Source organism: Podarcis muralis, chromosome Z, assembly GCF_964188315.1.
Source record: "Podarcis muralis chromosome Z, rPodMur119.hap1.1, whole genome shotgun sequence".
Lineage (NCBI taxonomy): Eukaryota > Metazoa > Chordata > Lepidosauria > Squamata > Lacertidae > Podarcis > Podarcis muralis.
In genome coordinates, this window is record NC_135673.1 from 19,392,012 (window position 1) to 19,408,953 (window position 16,942).

Here is a 16,942-nt window from a genome sequence, read left to right on the forward strand (position 1 = left end):
AGAATCAATCAATCACCTTCTGGTGCCTATATGCCAGCTGAAAAGCGAGATGAGCACCGCACCCCATGGTCGCCTTTGACTGGACTTAACTGTCCAGGGGTCCTTTACCTTTCTCAACTTTTACCATTTAATCTTTTATTTGTCATCTATCGTTACAATTATTCTCTCTGTTTATAGACATTATAAAATGAAACAATCAAACTTTTTAAAAAAATAATTTTCTGGTGCCAGATATATTCATCTAGTTTAGCTTTTAGTACTCAGAGAGAGGCACCCCCTAAATTCCTCTGAGCTCTGCTGGTCACTGGAGTAAAAGAAAAAGAAGGTCCATCCAAGATGCCTTACCTGAAATCAGGAGAGTCTCTCGAAGTCCACACACCTCTTTGCACCAATCCTGGAAGGCTTCTGACTATTGCACCGGGGCTTTTTATAACCCCATTGTGGTCCCTCCTCCATTCATTGGGGGTGTAAAGTGTGTGCTTATTTTTGAGGCCAGAATCCTATTAGACTATTAGTTAAGGGGACTCTGGTTGAGTAACAGAGTGGGCTATAAATACGTTTTCTTTGGGAAGACGATTACAGGGATTGAGGAAGCAGGCTCAAGCACCAAGATTAGCCAGGCACAACGGTGCCTGAGATCAAGCCATCGATGTGGGTGTTCTTACTATACAGATGGCATCACCCTTCTTTGAAAATGTCCAAAATGTTCTCTTCTATATCACTTAATTGCCAGAGGGGATGCAATAAACTTGGTGGGTATTCTAATTTATGGTGGGGACGTACACGTGTGCAAGATTTGGGGGATTTAATATTGATGGGAATGATAAATATTCCTGAACTATAGTTGTCCAAAATTAATGTAACCGAATATTAGTTATGATGCCTGTGTCAAAAGAACAGGTCTTATCTGACGTCTGGGTACCTCAAAGAGCCATTGCAACAATGGGAAATATTACACTGGACACTTGGTACCACTTGCTCTAGAACAGAGCTGTGGTGGGGGAAAATGACACATAATTTGAGATTTCAGTGAGGACTAAAACCTCCAGACACTTTTCATATGATTTGGCATTCTTTTTTGGCATATAATGCAGCCGAACATCATTTTCAAGACAACCCTTCTCATAAGCCTGGCAAATCTGGAATAATCAGATAATGCTGATCATATTTGCTTGGATTTTGTTGCTTCCTCTCATATGTTACTGTACAGTGCAGCATAGTGGTTAGAATGTCAAAACAGGGTTTGGATCCCCATTTGGACACAAAGTTCATTGGGTGTGACAATGGGGGCCAGTCATTGCCTTTCAGCCTAGGGTTATTGTGGAGATTAAATGTGAAGGGGGAGAACAATGGACTTGTCACTTTGAGCTCCTTGGAGGGAAAGGTGGAATATAAAAGCATCACAATTAATAATAATTAATATTAATAAACTGTATTCATTCTATGTGCCTATTTTATAGTTTTGTATTTCATCTTTTTGCTTTCACCTGTTGTATAAGGTCTACCAGACTTGCGTGTTGAGCCCCCTGGTTTATGGAAGTGAGTCATGGGCAGCTTACAACTGCCAGGAGCAATGCCTCAACTCTTTCCACATGTGCTACGTCAGGAGCATTTTGGGCATCACATGGCAGGAAGAAGAAGAAGAGTTTGGATTTGATATCCTGCTTTATCACTACCCAAAGGCGTCTCAAAGAGGCTAACATTCTCCTTTCCCTTCCTCCCCCACAAAAAACACTCTGTAAGGTGAGTGGGGCTGAGAGACTTCAAAGAAGTGTGACTGGCCCAAGGTCACCCAGCAGTTGCATGTGGAGGAGTGGAGACGCGAACCCGGTTCACCAGATTACGAGTCTGATGGCAAGAGTATTTAAAGAGTAGAACAAATTCCCCCAGAAGGTGGTGGACTCTCCTTCATTGGAGATTTTAAGTCAGGGGTAGTCAACTTTTTTATAACTACCACCCACTAATGCATCTTTCTGGATGGTAAAAGTTCCTTACTGCCCACCAGTGCTCGATGGGAGGAGGATTCAGCTTGTGCCATAGAACCCCCTACCGCCCACCTAGAATCCTGAAACACCCACTAGTGGGCGGTAGGGACCAAGTTGGCAATCTCTGTTTTAAGCAGAGGTTGGATGACCACCTGTCAGGGACTCCTAAGCTGTGATCCCTGCATTGCAGGGATTGGACAAGATGACCCTTAGGATCCCTGTCAATCCAATGATTCCACCATTCTGTTATTATATCCTGCTCTTCCTCCCAAAGGGCATTAACAACAAGCAATAAACCATAAAAACACATATTGAAAACATTTATGGAAAAGTGTATTTCTACTCATGCATCATAAGCTGCTCAGATGCCTTCACGTTTTGCCAATGTTTTTGAAATAAGGGAAGAGTGAAAATGGGTTCCATGAAAAGTATCTGCTCTAGCTCCTAGTAATAATACCCACTCTGCTGAGGATATATCCTGCCAAGTCTCTTATCTCTGTGTTTTGTGTCCCTCATGCCTCTGCGGGATTATCTCTGAGGCCACGGCGCAGCTGAGCATCAATGTGCAGTGTGTCAATGGGGTCAGCCTGCTTCCATCCATAATGAGACTGATCCCAGGCATCTCCATCTTCTGTCTGTGTGTGGGAGGGGGTCCTGTCATTCACCCTGGCTTGTCTTCTTGAAGAATTTCTGCCCTTACCTTCTGCATTTGGTACTTTGAGTTAGGTGGACCAAGATGGCAAGTAGGATCTATCAGCAAGTGTCATTCTGCAGTTAGAGTGTCAGACGAGGACATGCAAGATATCATGGTTTGAATCCCCACACAACTGTGAAGCTCACTTGGGTGACCTTGGAGGCTAGTCACCTACGTTGCATACTTGATGAAATGTGGAGAGAACTATTTATGCCACTTCGACCTCCTTGAAGAAAAAAGGCAGCGTAGAAATGGAATAAACAAATGCAGGAGTGGTATCTATTTCTTCATTCTGTTTATTTTATTTTTATTTCAAATGTATAAATTTTAACAAGGGATGAATTTTTGCATACAAACAAGAAAGCAACAACAAAACAACAAAAATGCACTAAAATCATATGGAATGTAGCATCTGGTGGGAGAAGACAAAATGACTGCATTGTTTTCCATGCAAAGATGCATTTCCTTAAAATAATCATGCAGAATCACACAATGCTCTTACACACAATAATAAGACTTTGGCTGAAGCCTTGTGCCAACGTACTTAGTGGTATGTCCGGGGCCAGATTTAGGTTTGATGAGGCCCTAAACTACTGAAGGTAATGGGGCCCTTTATATGTCCAGCTGTCCTTTGTCAACAACAAATTGTCCCTGTTGTTTTTTGTTGTTGAATATATTCTATATGGTAATTTATGAACCTAATAGGTATCTAAAGCCATTTGCACATAACAAAATATGTATCTTATCAAAGTAATTGTTGAACTGAAATACAATTAAGAAGAAGTATATTAATAGTGAAATACTTTTAAAAATTTTGTTGGGGGGCAAGCAAGGGAGTGAGGCCCTAAGCTATAGCTTGTTTAGCTTATACACAAATCCGGCACTGGGTATGTCCCATTAAGCTCAATTGGATTTACTTCTGAGTAGACATAAAGAGGATCAGGCTATTAGGCTGCAGTCCTATGACACTTACTTGGGAGGAAGTATCAATGAATTCAGCAGGTTGATTTAGAAGTAAATATAAGTAGGATCTGGGTAGGCCCATCTAAACAAGAGTGTTTTCAGCATGCATCCGTATCAGCAGGCAAGGAATTCCGAGGTGTAGGTGCTGCCACATTAATGATCGAGTTCTCACAAATGCAGAAGGTAGAAATGTAAACAGACATTGCTTAGTCACTGTATCTATCACATTCAGCACCTTTTCTATTGCCCTGCAGTTCATCAGCCGAATGAATGAATGAATGAATGAATGGGGAGTTAACACAATTGTTTCCCTTGCTTTCCAATTACTAGCAGTCCAGCAGAAATATAAAGAACATATAGAATCATAGAACTGCAGAGTTGGAAGTTACACCCAAGGGTCATCAAGTCTAACCCCCTGCAATGTGATGCCCAGTAAATTACAATGCTGTTTTGGGGAAACATGGAGATCTCTGGAGGACGGACTCAGTTGGTGACTCACTTGCCTCTGCCTAAGCCACCATTATTCAGAGTGTTTCCTTGGCCAGCCCTCCCAGTGTGAGCCCATCATTGATGTGAAGAACTCCGTAAGCTGAACCGCTGGGCCCTTGAGCACGTTGCCCAGAGGTAGGACTCCTGATCCCATAATTGTTCACTCCAGAGCAGCTTAAGGTCGGCAGATTAGCTGCAGCTATTTCTGTCAAGGTTAAGGGATGCAACGAACTTGCTTGTTTCAAGAAACACGCTCACTCCAACCAGCCTTAACTTAAACAGAAAGTTTGTTGTTCAGTTTTCTGCAAACTCTCTGAAAGCCTTTTCTCGCTAAAGGAATACAGTTGTATTAATGACAACTGCAGCCAGCTAAAGAAAGAGCTTTGATTAAAGCAATTAAACAGAAGCTATGGATGAAATGAAAGGTAAGGAGAGCCATAGGTACTAAGATTTCTTGGAAGAAAAATGAGTGGTGGTTGCAAAAATGAGCCACCAGCAACTATGAAGTCTTCCTCTCTAAGAAATCATAGAATTGTAGAACTGGAAGGGACTCTCAAGGGTCATCTAGTCCAATTCCTGCAATGCAGAGACCACAACTAAAGAATCCCTTGCAAACGGCTATCCAACTTCTGCTTTAAACCCCCCAACAAAGGAGAGTCCACCACTTTCTGAGGGTGTCCTCTCCACTGTCTAATGGCTGTTCTTCTATCAGAAAGTTCTTCCTAATGTTTAGTTGGAATCCCATTTCTTATCATTTCAATCCATTGGTTTGGGTCCTCCCCCCTGGAGCAGCAGAAAACAAGCTGGCTCCGTCTTCTCTATAACAGCCCTTCAGGAATTTGAAGATGGCTCTCATGTCACCTCTTGGTCTCCTCTTCTCAGAGCTGAACATCACTGACTCCCTAAACAATGTCTCTTGGTTTCCAGACCCTTCATCATCTCAGTCGCACTCCAGGTGGGGCTTGACCAAGGCAGAATAATAGTGGCACTATTCCGTCCCTCGATCTGGGCACTTGATTTGGATGTAGCCTAGAATAGCATTAGCTTTATTTGCTTTATTTGCTGCTGCATCACACTGTTGCCTCACTGTAAGCTTGGGGTCTTCTTAGAGCCCTGGATCCTTTTCAGATCTCCTGCTGTTTGCAGGGCTTCTCTTTGGGGCATCTGGTTGGCCACTGTGAGAAGAGGATGCTGGGATAGATGGGCCACAGGCAGGTTCTTCTTACAGGGCCCTGTGTACAGAACGCCCCCCTCCACCGGGTGGGATAAGCCAAAGCGGGATAAATAGTGGGGTGTTGCAGCTTTGGTAAATTGTGCACAGGACGCGGGTGGCGCTGTGGGTTAAACCACAGAGCCTAGGGCTTGCCGATCAGAAGGTCGGCGGTTCAAATCCCCGCGATGGGGTGAGCTCCTGTTGCTTGGTCCCTGCTCCTGCCAACCTAGCAGTGCGAAAGCACCTCAAAGTGCAAGAAGATAAATAGGTACCACTCCGGCGGGAAGGTAAACGGTGTTTCCGTGCGCCGCTGTGGTTCACCAGAAGTGGCTTAGTCATGCTGGCCACATGACTCCCGCTGTACACTGGCTCCCTGGGCCAATAAAGCGAGATGAGCGCCGCAACCCCAGAGTTGGCCACAACTGGACCTAATGGTCAGGGGTCCCTTTACCTTTTACATAGGAAGCTGCCTTATACCAAGTCAGACCCTCACTCTGTCTAGCTCAGTACTGGCAACACCGACTGGCAACAATCCCTTCCAGCTCTACGATTCTATGATTCAAAGTCTATTGTTAGTTTAAAACATGGGTCTGGATTATTATTTTTTTAAAGACTTTCCAGATAATGAATCATAATTCTTTTCGTTTCGACAGGTAGGGGGTGATTTTTGTTTATTTACTTTGGTTTTAATGTGGAGTCCATTCGGGCAGGTCCCAACCTGGCTGCCCTTCCAATCTCCTGTGGTGACAGATGGTGGTCACTGCTCATCTGTAATTAATTGAACTCTCTTGACTGCAGTCTTCCTAATGCAGCTCGAATTATCTCCTGGGCAGGCTGGCTGCAAAGGCCTCGCCCCATCCAGCCCTTACATAAGGATTTCCCAACACCAGCTTATTTCCACAGCTGATCTTTGTGTACCACTCGTCAACCTGGGAAGGAAGCCTATCTAGGAGAAGGAAAGCGCTAATCCTAAACCTTCGCTGCCTCGCGGGATATCTTCAGGTGAAGAAAAGGCTAAGGAGTAAACCCTACACAAGTCCAGAGTGGACTCCCTAAACTGGCTGGATGGCACCTTGTATGCCTCCTTCCAGCAACTTGTGCAGCCAAGCTGGTGCCAAACATATAGTTCTGCTTTTCTTTGGACTATATCAGCGCAGCCAAGAGGGGAGGTCTTGTTGTTTCAGCAGCCTAGGACTGTTAATAGTGTTTTATAGATAGGAATTATTTTATTCATGATTTGTTGATTATTATATGATTGATGCTGTACTTGTCATGTTCTGTTGCAGGCTTCCTCAAACTCGGCCCTCTAGATGGTTTGAGACTACAATTCCCATCATCCCTGACCACTGGTCCTGCTAGCTAGGGATCATGGGAGTTGTAGGCCAAAAACATCTGGAGGGCTGAGTTTGAGGAAGCCTGTTCTGTTCTGTTCTGTTCCCATTATTGGTTGGTTGCAAAGCTGCTTTGGGATTCATAAAATAAAACCAATCAAAGCAAATCACTGAAATTTGGACATACATCATTTGGAAGAGCTTCCTCCCTTGAAGATGCTGTCAATAAGTGGCAGGGAGGGGGGAAAGCTATTTGCATCCACCTGTCTTGAGAGACAATGGAGTGTGCCTCCCAGGGGTGAAGTTAAACCACTGCATTAGCAGCATCGAAGCCTGGGGCACAAGCCTGGACAGTGTGAATGGAGGTTCTGGGCTACCCAGATGACAAGAAAGCTTCCTATAGTTTGACTTCACCTTCAAAGGTGCACTTTTCCATTGTCTCTCAAGACAGACCGATGCCAACCAACCTACCGAAAAGGAGGCAGGGATGACCACCAACTTGGATGGTTTTTAAAGAGGATTGGACAAATCCAGGGGAGGGTTATGCTCTGCGCCCCCAGTCAGATGCAGCAATGCCTCTGAATACCAGTTGCTGGAAACTGCAGCAGGGGAGAGGGTTCTTGTGTCTGCACAACTGGATGAGCATCCTTCAATTCCTTCACCCAAGTAGTTTATAAAGACACTGAACTACTACAGGCCCAGGACAGATCCCTGTGGTGGCACCCCACTTGTCCCTTTTTTCCAGGTGATGAGGAAGCATTAGTGAGCACACTTTGGCCTCAGTCAGTCAACCAGCTACAAATCCACCTAAAAGTTACCTCATCTAGCCCACGTTTTGCCAGCGTCTTTGCAAGAATATTTTGGGGGACTTTTGTCAAGTCTTACTGAAATAAAAATGCACTACATCCACAGCATTCCCGATACACCAAGGTAAAGATACCCCTGACCGTTGTGTCCAGACGCGGACGAGTCTGGGGTTGCAGCGCTCATCTCGCTTTACTGGCTGAGGGAGCTGGCGCTTTGTCCGCAGACAGCTTCCAGGTCATGCAGCCAGCATGACTAAGCCACTTCTGGCAAACCAGAGCAGCGCACGGAAACACCGTTTACCTTCCCACTGGAGTGGTACCTATTTATCTACATGCACTTGACAGGCTTTCAAATTGCTAGGTGGGCAGGAGCTGTGACTGAACAACAGGAGCTCACCCCATCGCGGGGATTCGAACCGCCGACCTTCTGATCGGCAAGCCCTAGGCTCTGTGGTTTAGACCACAGCGCCACCCACGCCCACACCAAGCTTGTAACTCTTATCAAAACAAATGAGATTTGTCTGCCATGACTTGTTTCTGAGAAACCCATGCTGGGTCTTAGGAATCACAGCATCCTTTTCACGGACTGCTTGTTTTAATTATCTGTTCTAGGACCTTTCCTGGTATCAATGTCAAGCTCACCAGTCAGTAGTTACAGTGGTGCCTCGCAAGACGAAAAGAATCCGTTCCGCGATTCTCTTCGTCTAGCGGTTTTTTCATCTTGCGAAGCAAGCCCATTAGCGGCTAAGCGGATTAGCGCTATTAGCGATTTAGCGGCTTAGCGGCTATTAAAGGCTTAGCGGCTAAGCTGTTAAAAGGCTATTAACGGCTTAGTGGCTTTGAAAAAGGGGGGGAAAGCGGGGGGGAGGATGGCGAGACTCGCAAGACGTTTTCGTCTTGCGAAGCAAGCCCATAGGGAAATTCATCTTGCGAAGCGCCTCCGAAACGGAAAACCCTTTCATCTAGCGGGTTTTTCGTCTTGCAGGGCACCACTGTACTTGGTTCTTCTTCTCCCCGCCCCTTTTTGAAAAAGGGGACATTTGCCCGCCTCCGGTTTGCAGGGACCTCACCTGTTCTCCAAGAATTCTTGATTATAGACAAAGGCTCTGCGATTACATCTGCAAGCTCCTTTGGTACCCGCTAACTCATCAGGCCCTGGAGATTTGAATACATTTAAAGTGGTTAGGTGTTTCCTTATCAGCTCTTTCCCCATCTTGGGCTACAGCTCCCTCCTTACATCATTTATTGTTATCACCAGGTTGGGCATTGCTTTCCTTTTGGAGAAAAGCAGAGGCAAAGCAGGGGTTGTGCAGTTCCACCTTCTCTGTCATCCAGCCGCATTTCGCCACCTTCTCCACACAGATGACCTATTACTTACTTGTTCTTCCTCGTTTCAAACATAGCCAAAGAAACTTTTATTATTTTTAACCTCTCTTGTAAGCCTGAGTTCATCCTGAGCTTTGCCCTGCCTGACTCTCTCCCTGAAACTACTCTCGGCTACTCTTCATGAGTTCCTCATTCTTCCATTTCTTATATATGCCCTTCCTAAATCTCAGTGCATCTGTAATCTCCTTATGCAGCCACACCAGTTTCCTTAGATGCCTCCCACTTTTCTTTCTTGTTGGAATTGCCTGCCTTTGGGCCTCCAATATTTCACCTTTAGGAAACTTCTCTCCATCTTGAACTCGCTTCTCTTTGAGAATTTCTGACCATGGGATCTCACCCAGTTGCTCCTTAAGCTTAAACTCACCTGATCCTGCAGGTTCTTCTAATATTCTCATGTTCTTATCAAACACCAGAGGGCTGGAGCTTTCTGACTAAACAACAGCTGTATGTCCAAAGCTCAATGGGGTCTCTTGGAGATTAGGAACAATTAATCTGAATCCTCCTTCCAGCAACCAGGCAAGAGAACTGTGTGAACTTCAACACTCTTTAACTGGTTCCAGAATCAATTGGTAGGTATCCCCAAAAGCCATCTAGTCCAACCTCCTGCAATTAAGTCTCTCCTATATATACCATTCTGCTCTTTTGCCTTTCTCTTATTTTTATTGTATCTGTTTGTTTGTTTGTTTGTTTGTTTGTTTGATTCACTTCAAGAAAACCTCCCCCCCCCACCGCTTAAGTGATAAACTGAGGAAGGCATTTCATGTTACTTTATTTAAATACAGAAAGAATAAGTTACAGCAACTACGAGTTAACTCCATAAGGCTTATCCACTCAGCTTGCTGAAGACTCCTTTAGGAAACAGGGATAACCAACTTCTCCATAGGGATCGTCCATCTGGGGCAAGATGCTTTCACTACTTCCAGATTCCTGGCCAGGGGAACCTGACACAAGCCCCCCAACAAAAAAAACCCCCTTCTCTTTTTGAAAACCTTCTCCTCTGGAGAAAGAGGGGTCCCCAGGGTGGGGGGATCAATCCTCTGGTTCTTGGGGAGGGCGCCCGGGTCACAGGCTCCTCCTCTCGAGGAGGCACTTGGTCAGCCCATGTTCTTGCGGTTGCCATAGCCCCTGGGGTGAAGTTCCTTCCACTCATCCCATTCCCGGGCTTTGCGCAAAGCTTCATCGTCATCCTTCTCCTCCGCTTTCTTCTCTTCTTCCTGCTTTTCTGCAGCTGCTACAGGACCGAAAAAGGGGAAAACCAGACTGAGCGCACAGTAGGGAGGAAAACTCTGAATGCACTATGATTTCTGCATTGCAGGGTGTTGGGCTATATTGCCCTTCCGGGTAATATAGTTCTCTTACACTGTAGGATTTTAAACAGAGGTGGGTGCGCAGGGATTCTTTCCTGCATCGCAGGGGGTTGGACTAGAGGACCCCATGGAGTTCCTTCCAATTCTACTATTCTAAATCCTCAGCCTATTGTTATCTGCTGCTGCTGGAAGGCAGCGGGGAGACATTGTGGGGGAGACATTAATCAGGGCTTTGGCTAATTAATATTCTTCAGCCTTTTAAATGTGTTTGTGGGAAGGGGGGCATTGTTTTGTTGTTTCTGTTCTAACTATTTATATGTGCTTTTATCTTGTATTTTTATCAAATCAAATCAATCAATCACTAAACAAATAAAACAAAGCTATTCAGAGTGGGGGATTTCCAGTCTATTCTGCTCATAGACACAACTTATTTATTGCATTTCTGTCCCGCCTCTGTTCTTCCAGGATCTCAAGGTGGCATACACAGTTCTCTCTCCATCTGCATTTCATCCCCACAACAACCCTGCGAGGTAGGTGATACTGAGAGGCAGTGGCTGGTCCCCACGGTCACACCCAGGGAGCTTCACAGCCAAGTGGGGATTTGAACCCTGTCTCTCCCGGGCCCTAGTCTCTCACCATTACAAGAGACATCCTTCCCCCACACCCCTGAGCCAAATAAATACCTGAGGCCGCTTGTGATATGCCCTGATCAGGAAGGGCTCCTTGCTTTCGATGCTGCTCATACCAGTCATCCACTGTCATCGTCGCCAGGCTTGGGTAGCCAGCGCCAAACACCCTATAAGAAAGGAATGAACGTTTTTATCATTTAATCATTCAGCACAGTGGCGGAGCAGAGCTGTGCTCTAGTCCTAGCAAGATGGGAGTCTCTTTGGCTGAGGGGTTCTCATGTTTGGGAGACAGGTCTAGGATGGGACTGCCCTACCTCTGAAGGAACAAGGGTAGAGCTACAGGGTATTCCTGGATACATATTTGTCACTTACAGAATCACAGAACTGGAGAGTTGGAAGGTGTCCCTGAGAGTCAATGCATGAATCACAGTTCAAGAATACATGAAAGGCAGTCATCCAAGTTTCACTTAAAAATATTCAGTGAAGGAAGATTGTGGTAGTTTTTGTTATTGCCAATATCATCACCATTATTCATAGAATCAGTTGTTTAGTATTATGTTTATTATTATTAAAATTTATATACCGCCCTTCATCTGTAGAGTGCAGAGTGGTTCACAATACCAACATACATAAAATTACAATATAAACAAACACAAAATACATAATTAAAACAATAACAAAAGCAAACCAATCCCTCCACCACAACAACACATTTAAAAGGGCATTGAATGTCGCCTAGCACTTAAAGGTGTATAATGAAGACACCAGGCAAACCTCCACAAATGGGGAGCCACTGTAGAAAAGGCCTGTTTTCATGTTGCCACCTGAGGCACACAAAGAAGGGCCTCAGGTGGTGACTGGTGGGTGCAAGTAGGTTCCTATGGAGAGAGGTGGTCCCAAGGCATTTAAGGCTTTATAAATCAAAACCAGCACTTTGAATTGGGCCCGGAAGCTAATGGGCAGCCAATGCAGTCAGGCCAGGATCAGTGCATTATGCTCAAACCATCTTGCCCTGGTGAGCAACCTGGCCGCCAAGTTCTGCACCAGCTGAAGTTTCTGAACTGTCTTCAGAGGCAGCCCTATGTAGAACGCACTGCATCAATCTAACCTAGAGGTTAGCTGGAAAAATCCCCCAGAGCCATCTGGAAACCCATTGGGTCCATCAGCCTCTGAGAACAGACCATCCTCATAGGTTCCCCACCTCTGCAGAATCATAGAATCGTAGAGCTGTAGGGGGCCCCAAGTGTCATCCCGTCCAACCCCCTGCGGTGCAGGAATCGTAACCAGCATCACACACCTGGAAGGAGCCAGCCCCCCGAATGCCCCCCCTGAAAAGAGCAGAGCACCCATACTTTGCCTGGGCAGTATCCCGGGTCAGGATGAAGGGCTTCAACGGAGGCCCAAGCGGGCGTGGAGGCTGCGTCGCTGTACCCTAGAGAGGATAAAAAACGTATTTCAGCGCACAATCCAAAAGACACATTCTACCCTCCACAGCCAACTGAAGGGCCCCACCCCATGACACCCATTCAGTGACAGGTGATGGATTCTGCTGCCCACAGGTCACCTCAGATTCTCCCACGAGGGGAAGGACCATAGGTCAGTGCTGGAGAATTTGCCTTGCAAGAAAAGGTCCTGGGTTCAGTCCCAATGCCATCTACAGGTAGGGCTGGAAGCCACTGCTGCCAGTCAGTGTTGGTGGTACTGAGCTGAATGGAGCAAGGGTCTGACTCAATATAAGGCAGCTTCCTATGTTCCTACATACAATTTATCAAAGCTGCAACATTCAACTATCTGCCCTGCCCCGGGCCGGATCTGGAAGAGGGGGCTGTTCTGTATACAGGGCCCTGTAAGAGGAGCTGGCCATCTCACCCAGCCAACCAGGTGCCAAAGGGAAGCCCGCAAGCAGGACACAAGCATTACAGCACTCTCCCCTCCTGCAGCTTCCAGCAACTGGTATTCAGCGCAAAGTTAAACTGTGGAACTCGCTTCCATAGGAGGAAACGATGGCCACCAATCTTTAGAACAGGATTAGGGAAATTTACGGAGGAGAGGGCTGTCGATGGCTAAGAGCCACAATGGTTCTGCCCTGCCTCCACATTCAGAGGCTGCAATGCTACTCTTCTGCTCTGAGACTGTTTGCATGAGTTCCCTTTGGGGCACCTGGCTGGCCCATGTGAGAAGAGGAGGCTGGACTAGATGGGCCATTGGCCTGATCCAGAAGGTTCTTTTTATCTTCTGTTGTGCATGGGTCTTGCTTGCAGGCCTCCCATAGCAGACATCTGGGTGGCCGCTGTGATGGGATGCTGAGCAAGATGGGCCCCTGACCTGATCCAGCAAGGCTCCTCTTATGTCTTCATGGGTGTGGTCAAAGGACATCTGGGGAGCCCAGGCTGCTCCAGGGCCTCTGTAGCACCTCTGCAGGGTGGGGAGTGGTATTCTGACAGAGGGCTCTCCTGTTTTTCACATGTAAGGGGTCACATCGCAACCACCACAACCACAGGGGACCACTCAGATGCTCTCTCCCCATTGTAAAACCATATAATTGAAGAGCAGGAACAGATCCCAAGGGGCATCTAGTTCAACCCACTGCAATGCCTGAAGTGCTTTCAGGCCCCACAAAGGCAGAGAGGGCGGTCCCCTCCCCATGTCCCACCACCCTACCTGCTTCAAGGCATCCCGCCGAATGAGGATAGCGACTTCCTGATCAATGCTCTCGATTTCCTCCAAGCTTGTGCTAATCCACTTCTTGATCTGGAGTAAGTAGAACTCCCGGATCTGCTCCTCCTCTGCCTGGCCACCGTCGATGAAGGGCTTCAGGGTGGCCAACTGGTTCTCGAGCTCCTTCTTCTGCTTATATCTGTTTGGGGAAAGAACATGGAGGGGTTGGCCTAGATGACTCTCAGGGGTCCCTTCTAACTCTAAAGATAGGTTGGATAGGCATTTGTCGAGGATTTCTGCTTTGCTGGGGGCTGGACCGGATGATCCTTGAGGTGTCTTCCAGGATTCAAGGGATAAGGCTTTGAAAAACATTTATGTTCCTGTCTATTTTAAATTTGAGCACTTTGCTTTCCCTGTTTTACAAAACAGCTGCTTTGAGCCTGTTTTCTAAACTGCTGTCTTAAGTTTAGGTATTCAACCCACTGCATTATTTTATAATTATGGTTTTTCCAATGAAATTATTGTTTTATTTCTGGCTTAATTTAATTATTGTTTATTCTGAAACATACCAGAATTTAAATATTACCAAAAAGGTATCACAGTAACTGAAAACATTTAAAATCAAATTGACTTGAAACTGACATTTGCCACCCATAATCCAAGGAAGGCCTCCCTACTCACCTTTCAATCTTTGCCTGCCTGTTGGATGCCATGGCAAGGATAGCCGTCTGCTGATCAGTCCCCAGAACGGAGTTGATGTTGCTACCGGAGGACTCACTTTCATCCCCGCTCTCCACCTCCACCTCCACCTCCCGTGGGAGTTGGAAGCGCCCAATCCCATAGTCTTTGCAGACCTTCAGGAAGTCCATGAAGCCAGCACGGGCCCTCTGTACATGCTCCAGGCGCTTGCTGGGGTTGACCTGCTTCAAGACGAGGGCCGCCAACAGAGCAGGGACCAGCATGAACTTCAGATCGGCTGAGGAGATCTCCTCCAGCTCTTCATTGTGGCTGAAAGGAGAGAGCAGAGTAAAAATCATAGAGTAGGAAGAGATGCCCCAAGGGTCATCTAGTCCAGCCCCGCTGCAATGCTGGAATTAGAGCTAGAGAATCTGGCCAAGCTCTGCAGAAAAAACCTCCAATGGAGGGGAGTCCACCACCAGTTTCCATCCCTCTCTCATAACACTAGAATGCATGGACAATTTTTTCAAAGTCCTTCTTCAGACAGCACACAGCTAATTCGTGGAGTTCCCTACCACAGGGGAACACAGATGGCTTTACAAGAGGACAGGTTCATGGAAGAGGAGAGGGCTATGAATGGCTACTAGTCACAATGGCTTAGGTAGCCATCGGTGAAGCCTACACAGGGGCGCCATTGAGGCTCCCAGCTTCTGTGTGTGTGTACACAAATGCGTGGGGGTGCCAGACTGGGTCTTTGACCTGGGCAAAATAAACCCTAGTTTTGCCCCTGTGGGCCACTGTGAGAATAAGATGCAGAACTAGATGGGCGATTGGCCTGATCCAGCAGCCAGGCTCTTAGAATTATAAAACTATAGAGTTGGAAGGGACCATGAGGGTCAACTTGTCCAACCCAGGGCAACGCAGGAATCTTTTGCCCAACGCTAAGAGTCTCATGCCCTATTTGCTGAGCTATGTGAAGGTCTTAAAAACAGGGAAAAGCAATAGAAGAACCAAATCAAACTGCTTTTATTCCATAAATTGGGAATTTGGTACAGTGGGAATTTCAAATTCAACTAAGTGGGAAAAACTGCCTGTGAAGTGTCAGGATCTGAGCAGGGAATGCATGGTGGGGGTGGGCACCTCCCTCTTCTATTGTGAATGGGTGAGATCCAGCCCAAGCAAAAGCTTGTGGCGGCGAGGAGCTGAAGGTGCCTCTGGGCAGATGCAGAATCCCTCTGGAGCCACAAGCTGAAGATTGGACTGAAGCACTGCCGGTTTCTAAAGGTCATCAGGCAGGCGCTGCCATCCCGAGGTAGACAGTGAGCCATGGACAGTCCCCCCCCCCCCATGGGGTGTACATGTGGCGCCCTCTGCACATGCTCTACGGCACCTGAAGAGCTGGAGCTCGGCGACGGCGCTGGAGGCGCGTTCCAGGAGGCCGATCCCGCGCTGCACCTTCCGCTGCACAGCGGGCGCTCCCGACGAAGGTTCCGCGGCGCTGCCATCCTCCACCTCCTCCAGCAGACGCCAGCCGGACTCCAGCAGCTCCGACAGCCGAAGCGGCTCCTCCGTCGTTGTGCTCGCCGCCATCATGGGAGAGGCGGATGTGGAGGGAAAGGAGCGGACGGAAGTGGTACCGTCTTGCGGCTGAAGGAGGTGCCGCCATCTTTAACGAGGGCCTGCAGAGTGGGCGCCGTGACGCCCACGGGTTCCACCGGCGGAAGGAGGAAGAGAGGGTTCGGGCGGAAGCGGCGACATCGTACCGCTGAAGACGGCGGCGCCATGCTGGAAGAGGGCAGCAGAAGTGACAGTCGGCGCCATCTTGGTTTGGGGCTATTTCCCCGCCCCCCGGAGCGGCGCCGCCTCCTCGCTTTGCGGGCCCCGCCTTCCCCTCAGCAAGCGGAGGAGCCAATGGCGGGTGGGAGAGGGTAGGGACTACCCTGCAGGGCTGTTGTGTCAGCTGATAGGAGGGTTCCAGAGAAATGGGGGAGTGGGGGGCGGGGTCCTGGCACTTGTTCCGCTCCCGGTTCATCATTATTGCATTACTTATTATTATTGATGACGATGTTATGGGGGAAATTGGGGTTACGCTTTTACTGCCCTGCCCCCATCAAGGAAATGATAACACAATGAGACAACAAAAGAAAGGAAGGCCAGCGGTTGATCTTTACCGACCTGTTGCAACAGAGACATTCCGCCCCCCCCCCCCAAATCCGACAGCCCTTGTAAGAAGGTGAGGGGATCCAGAACAAAAGCATGTTACAATTTTTTAACCCTTGGGTGGTACCTTCCTCTGTCACAGAAAGACCACTCCAAAAACGCCACAGATGCATCGCAAAACGGGTTGTCCATGTCAATCCGATCATGCTCAGAGTTCATGTTTCTCCAACACATTTGCAAGTCTGCCAATCAAGCTGCCCAACAATACCTGATAATTGCCCTTCCTGGTCTGTCTGATAGATCCTTTTGAAAAGGGGAATACCTTGACTCCAGAATCTGTTATCAATGACCTGTTTCATTCATGCAGATAGATATCTGCTCCTTTGACAAGTCTGCTTGGACAGTTATCAATACTTGTTAAACCAGTTTCACAGAGGGGAGGCTCAGGAAGAATTTCCTGCTATGTGACTGGAGGTGTCTTGAGGTTGGCTTGGGTTTAAGCATGGCTCCTGTATTGCCCTCCGTTCTTTTACAGCTCAGGTTTTACTGTTAAAAGTGATATCTCATTAATTTTTCTATAACAATAATGATGGACATTATTACGGTATTAATCACTGTGCTTGTTCACAATGTTGTTGTTCAT

The 16,942-nt window shown here is 47.2% G+C and overlaps 1 protein-coding gene across 1 annotated transcript; it reads right to left on the minus strand.

Moving 5' to 3' along the window:
* Positions 1-9,619: 9,619 nt before the first annotated feature.
* Positions 9,620-15,753, minus strand: IGBP1 (immunoglobulin binding protein 1). Its single transcript, XM_028715398.2, has 6 exons — positions 15,530-15,753; positions 14,143-14,469; positions 13,465-13,660; positions 12,156-12,235; positions 10,858-10,970; positions 9,620-10,098 (listed from the first exon to the last, which is right to left on the minus strand). The coding sequence occupies exons 1-6, from the start codon at positions 15,730-15,732 to the stop codon at positions 9,962-9,964; spliced, it is 1,056 nt and encodes a 351-aa protein (XP_028571231.2). The 5' UTR covers positions 15,733-15,753; the 3' UTR covers positions 9,620-9,961.
* Positions 15,754-16,942: the final 1,189 nt, after the last annotated feature.

Excerpts from the sequence above, each read along its gene's own strand:
- IGBP1 (XM_028715398.2), bottom strand. The coding sequence starts at position 15,732 with ATGATGGCGGCGAGCACAACGACGGAGGAGCCGCTTCGGCTGTCGGAG. Across the intron at positions 13,661-14,142 it reads AGGCAGGCAAAGATTGAAAG|ATATAAGCAGAAGAAGGAGC; the intron begins GTGAGTAGGGAG and ends TTCCCCAAACAG. Across the intron at positions 10,099-10,857 it reads CATATCACAAGCGGCCTCAG|CAGCTGCAGAAAAGCAGGAA; the intron begins GTATTTATTTGG and ends TCGGTCCTGTAG.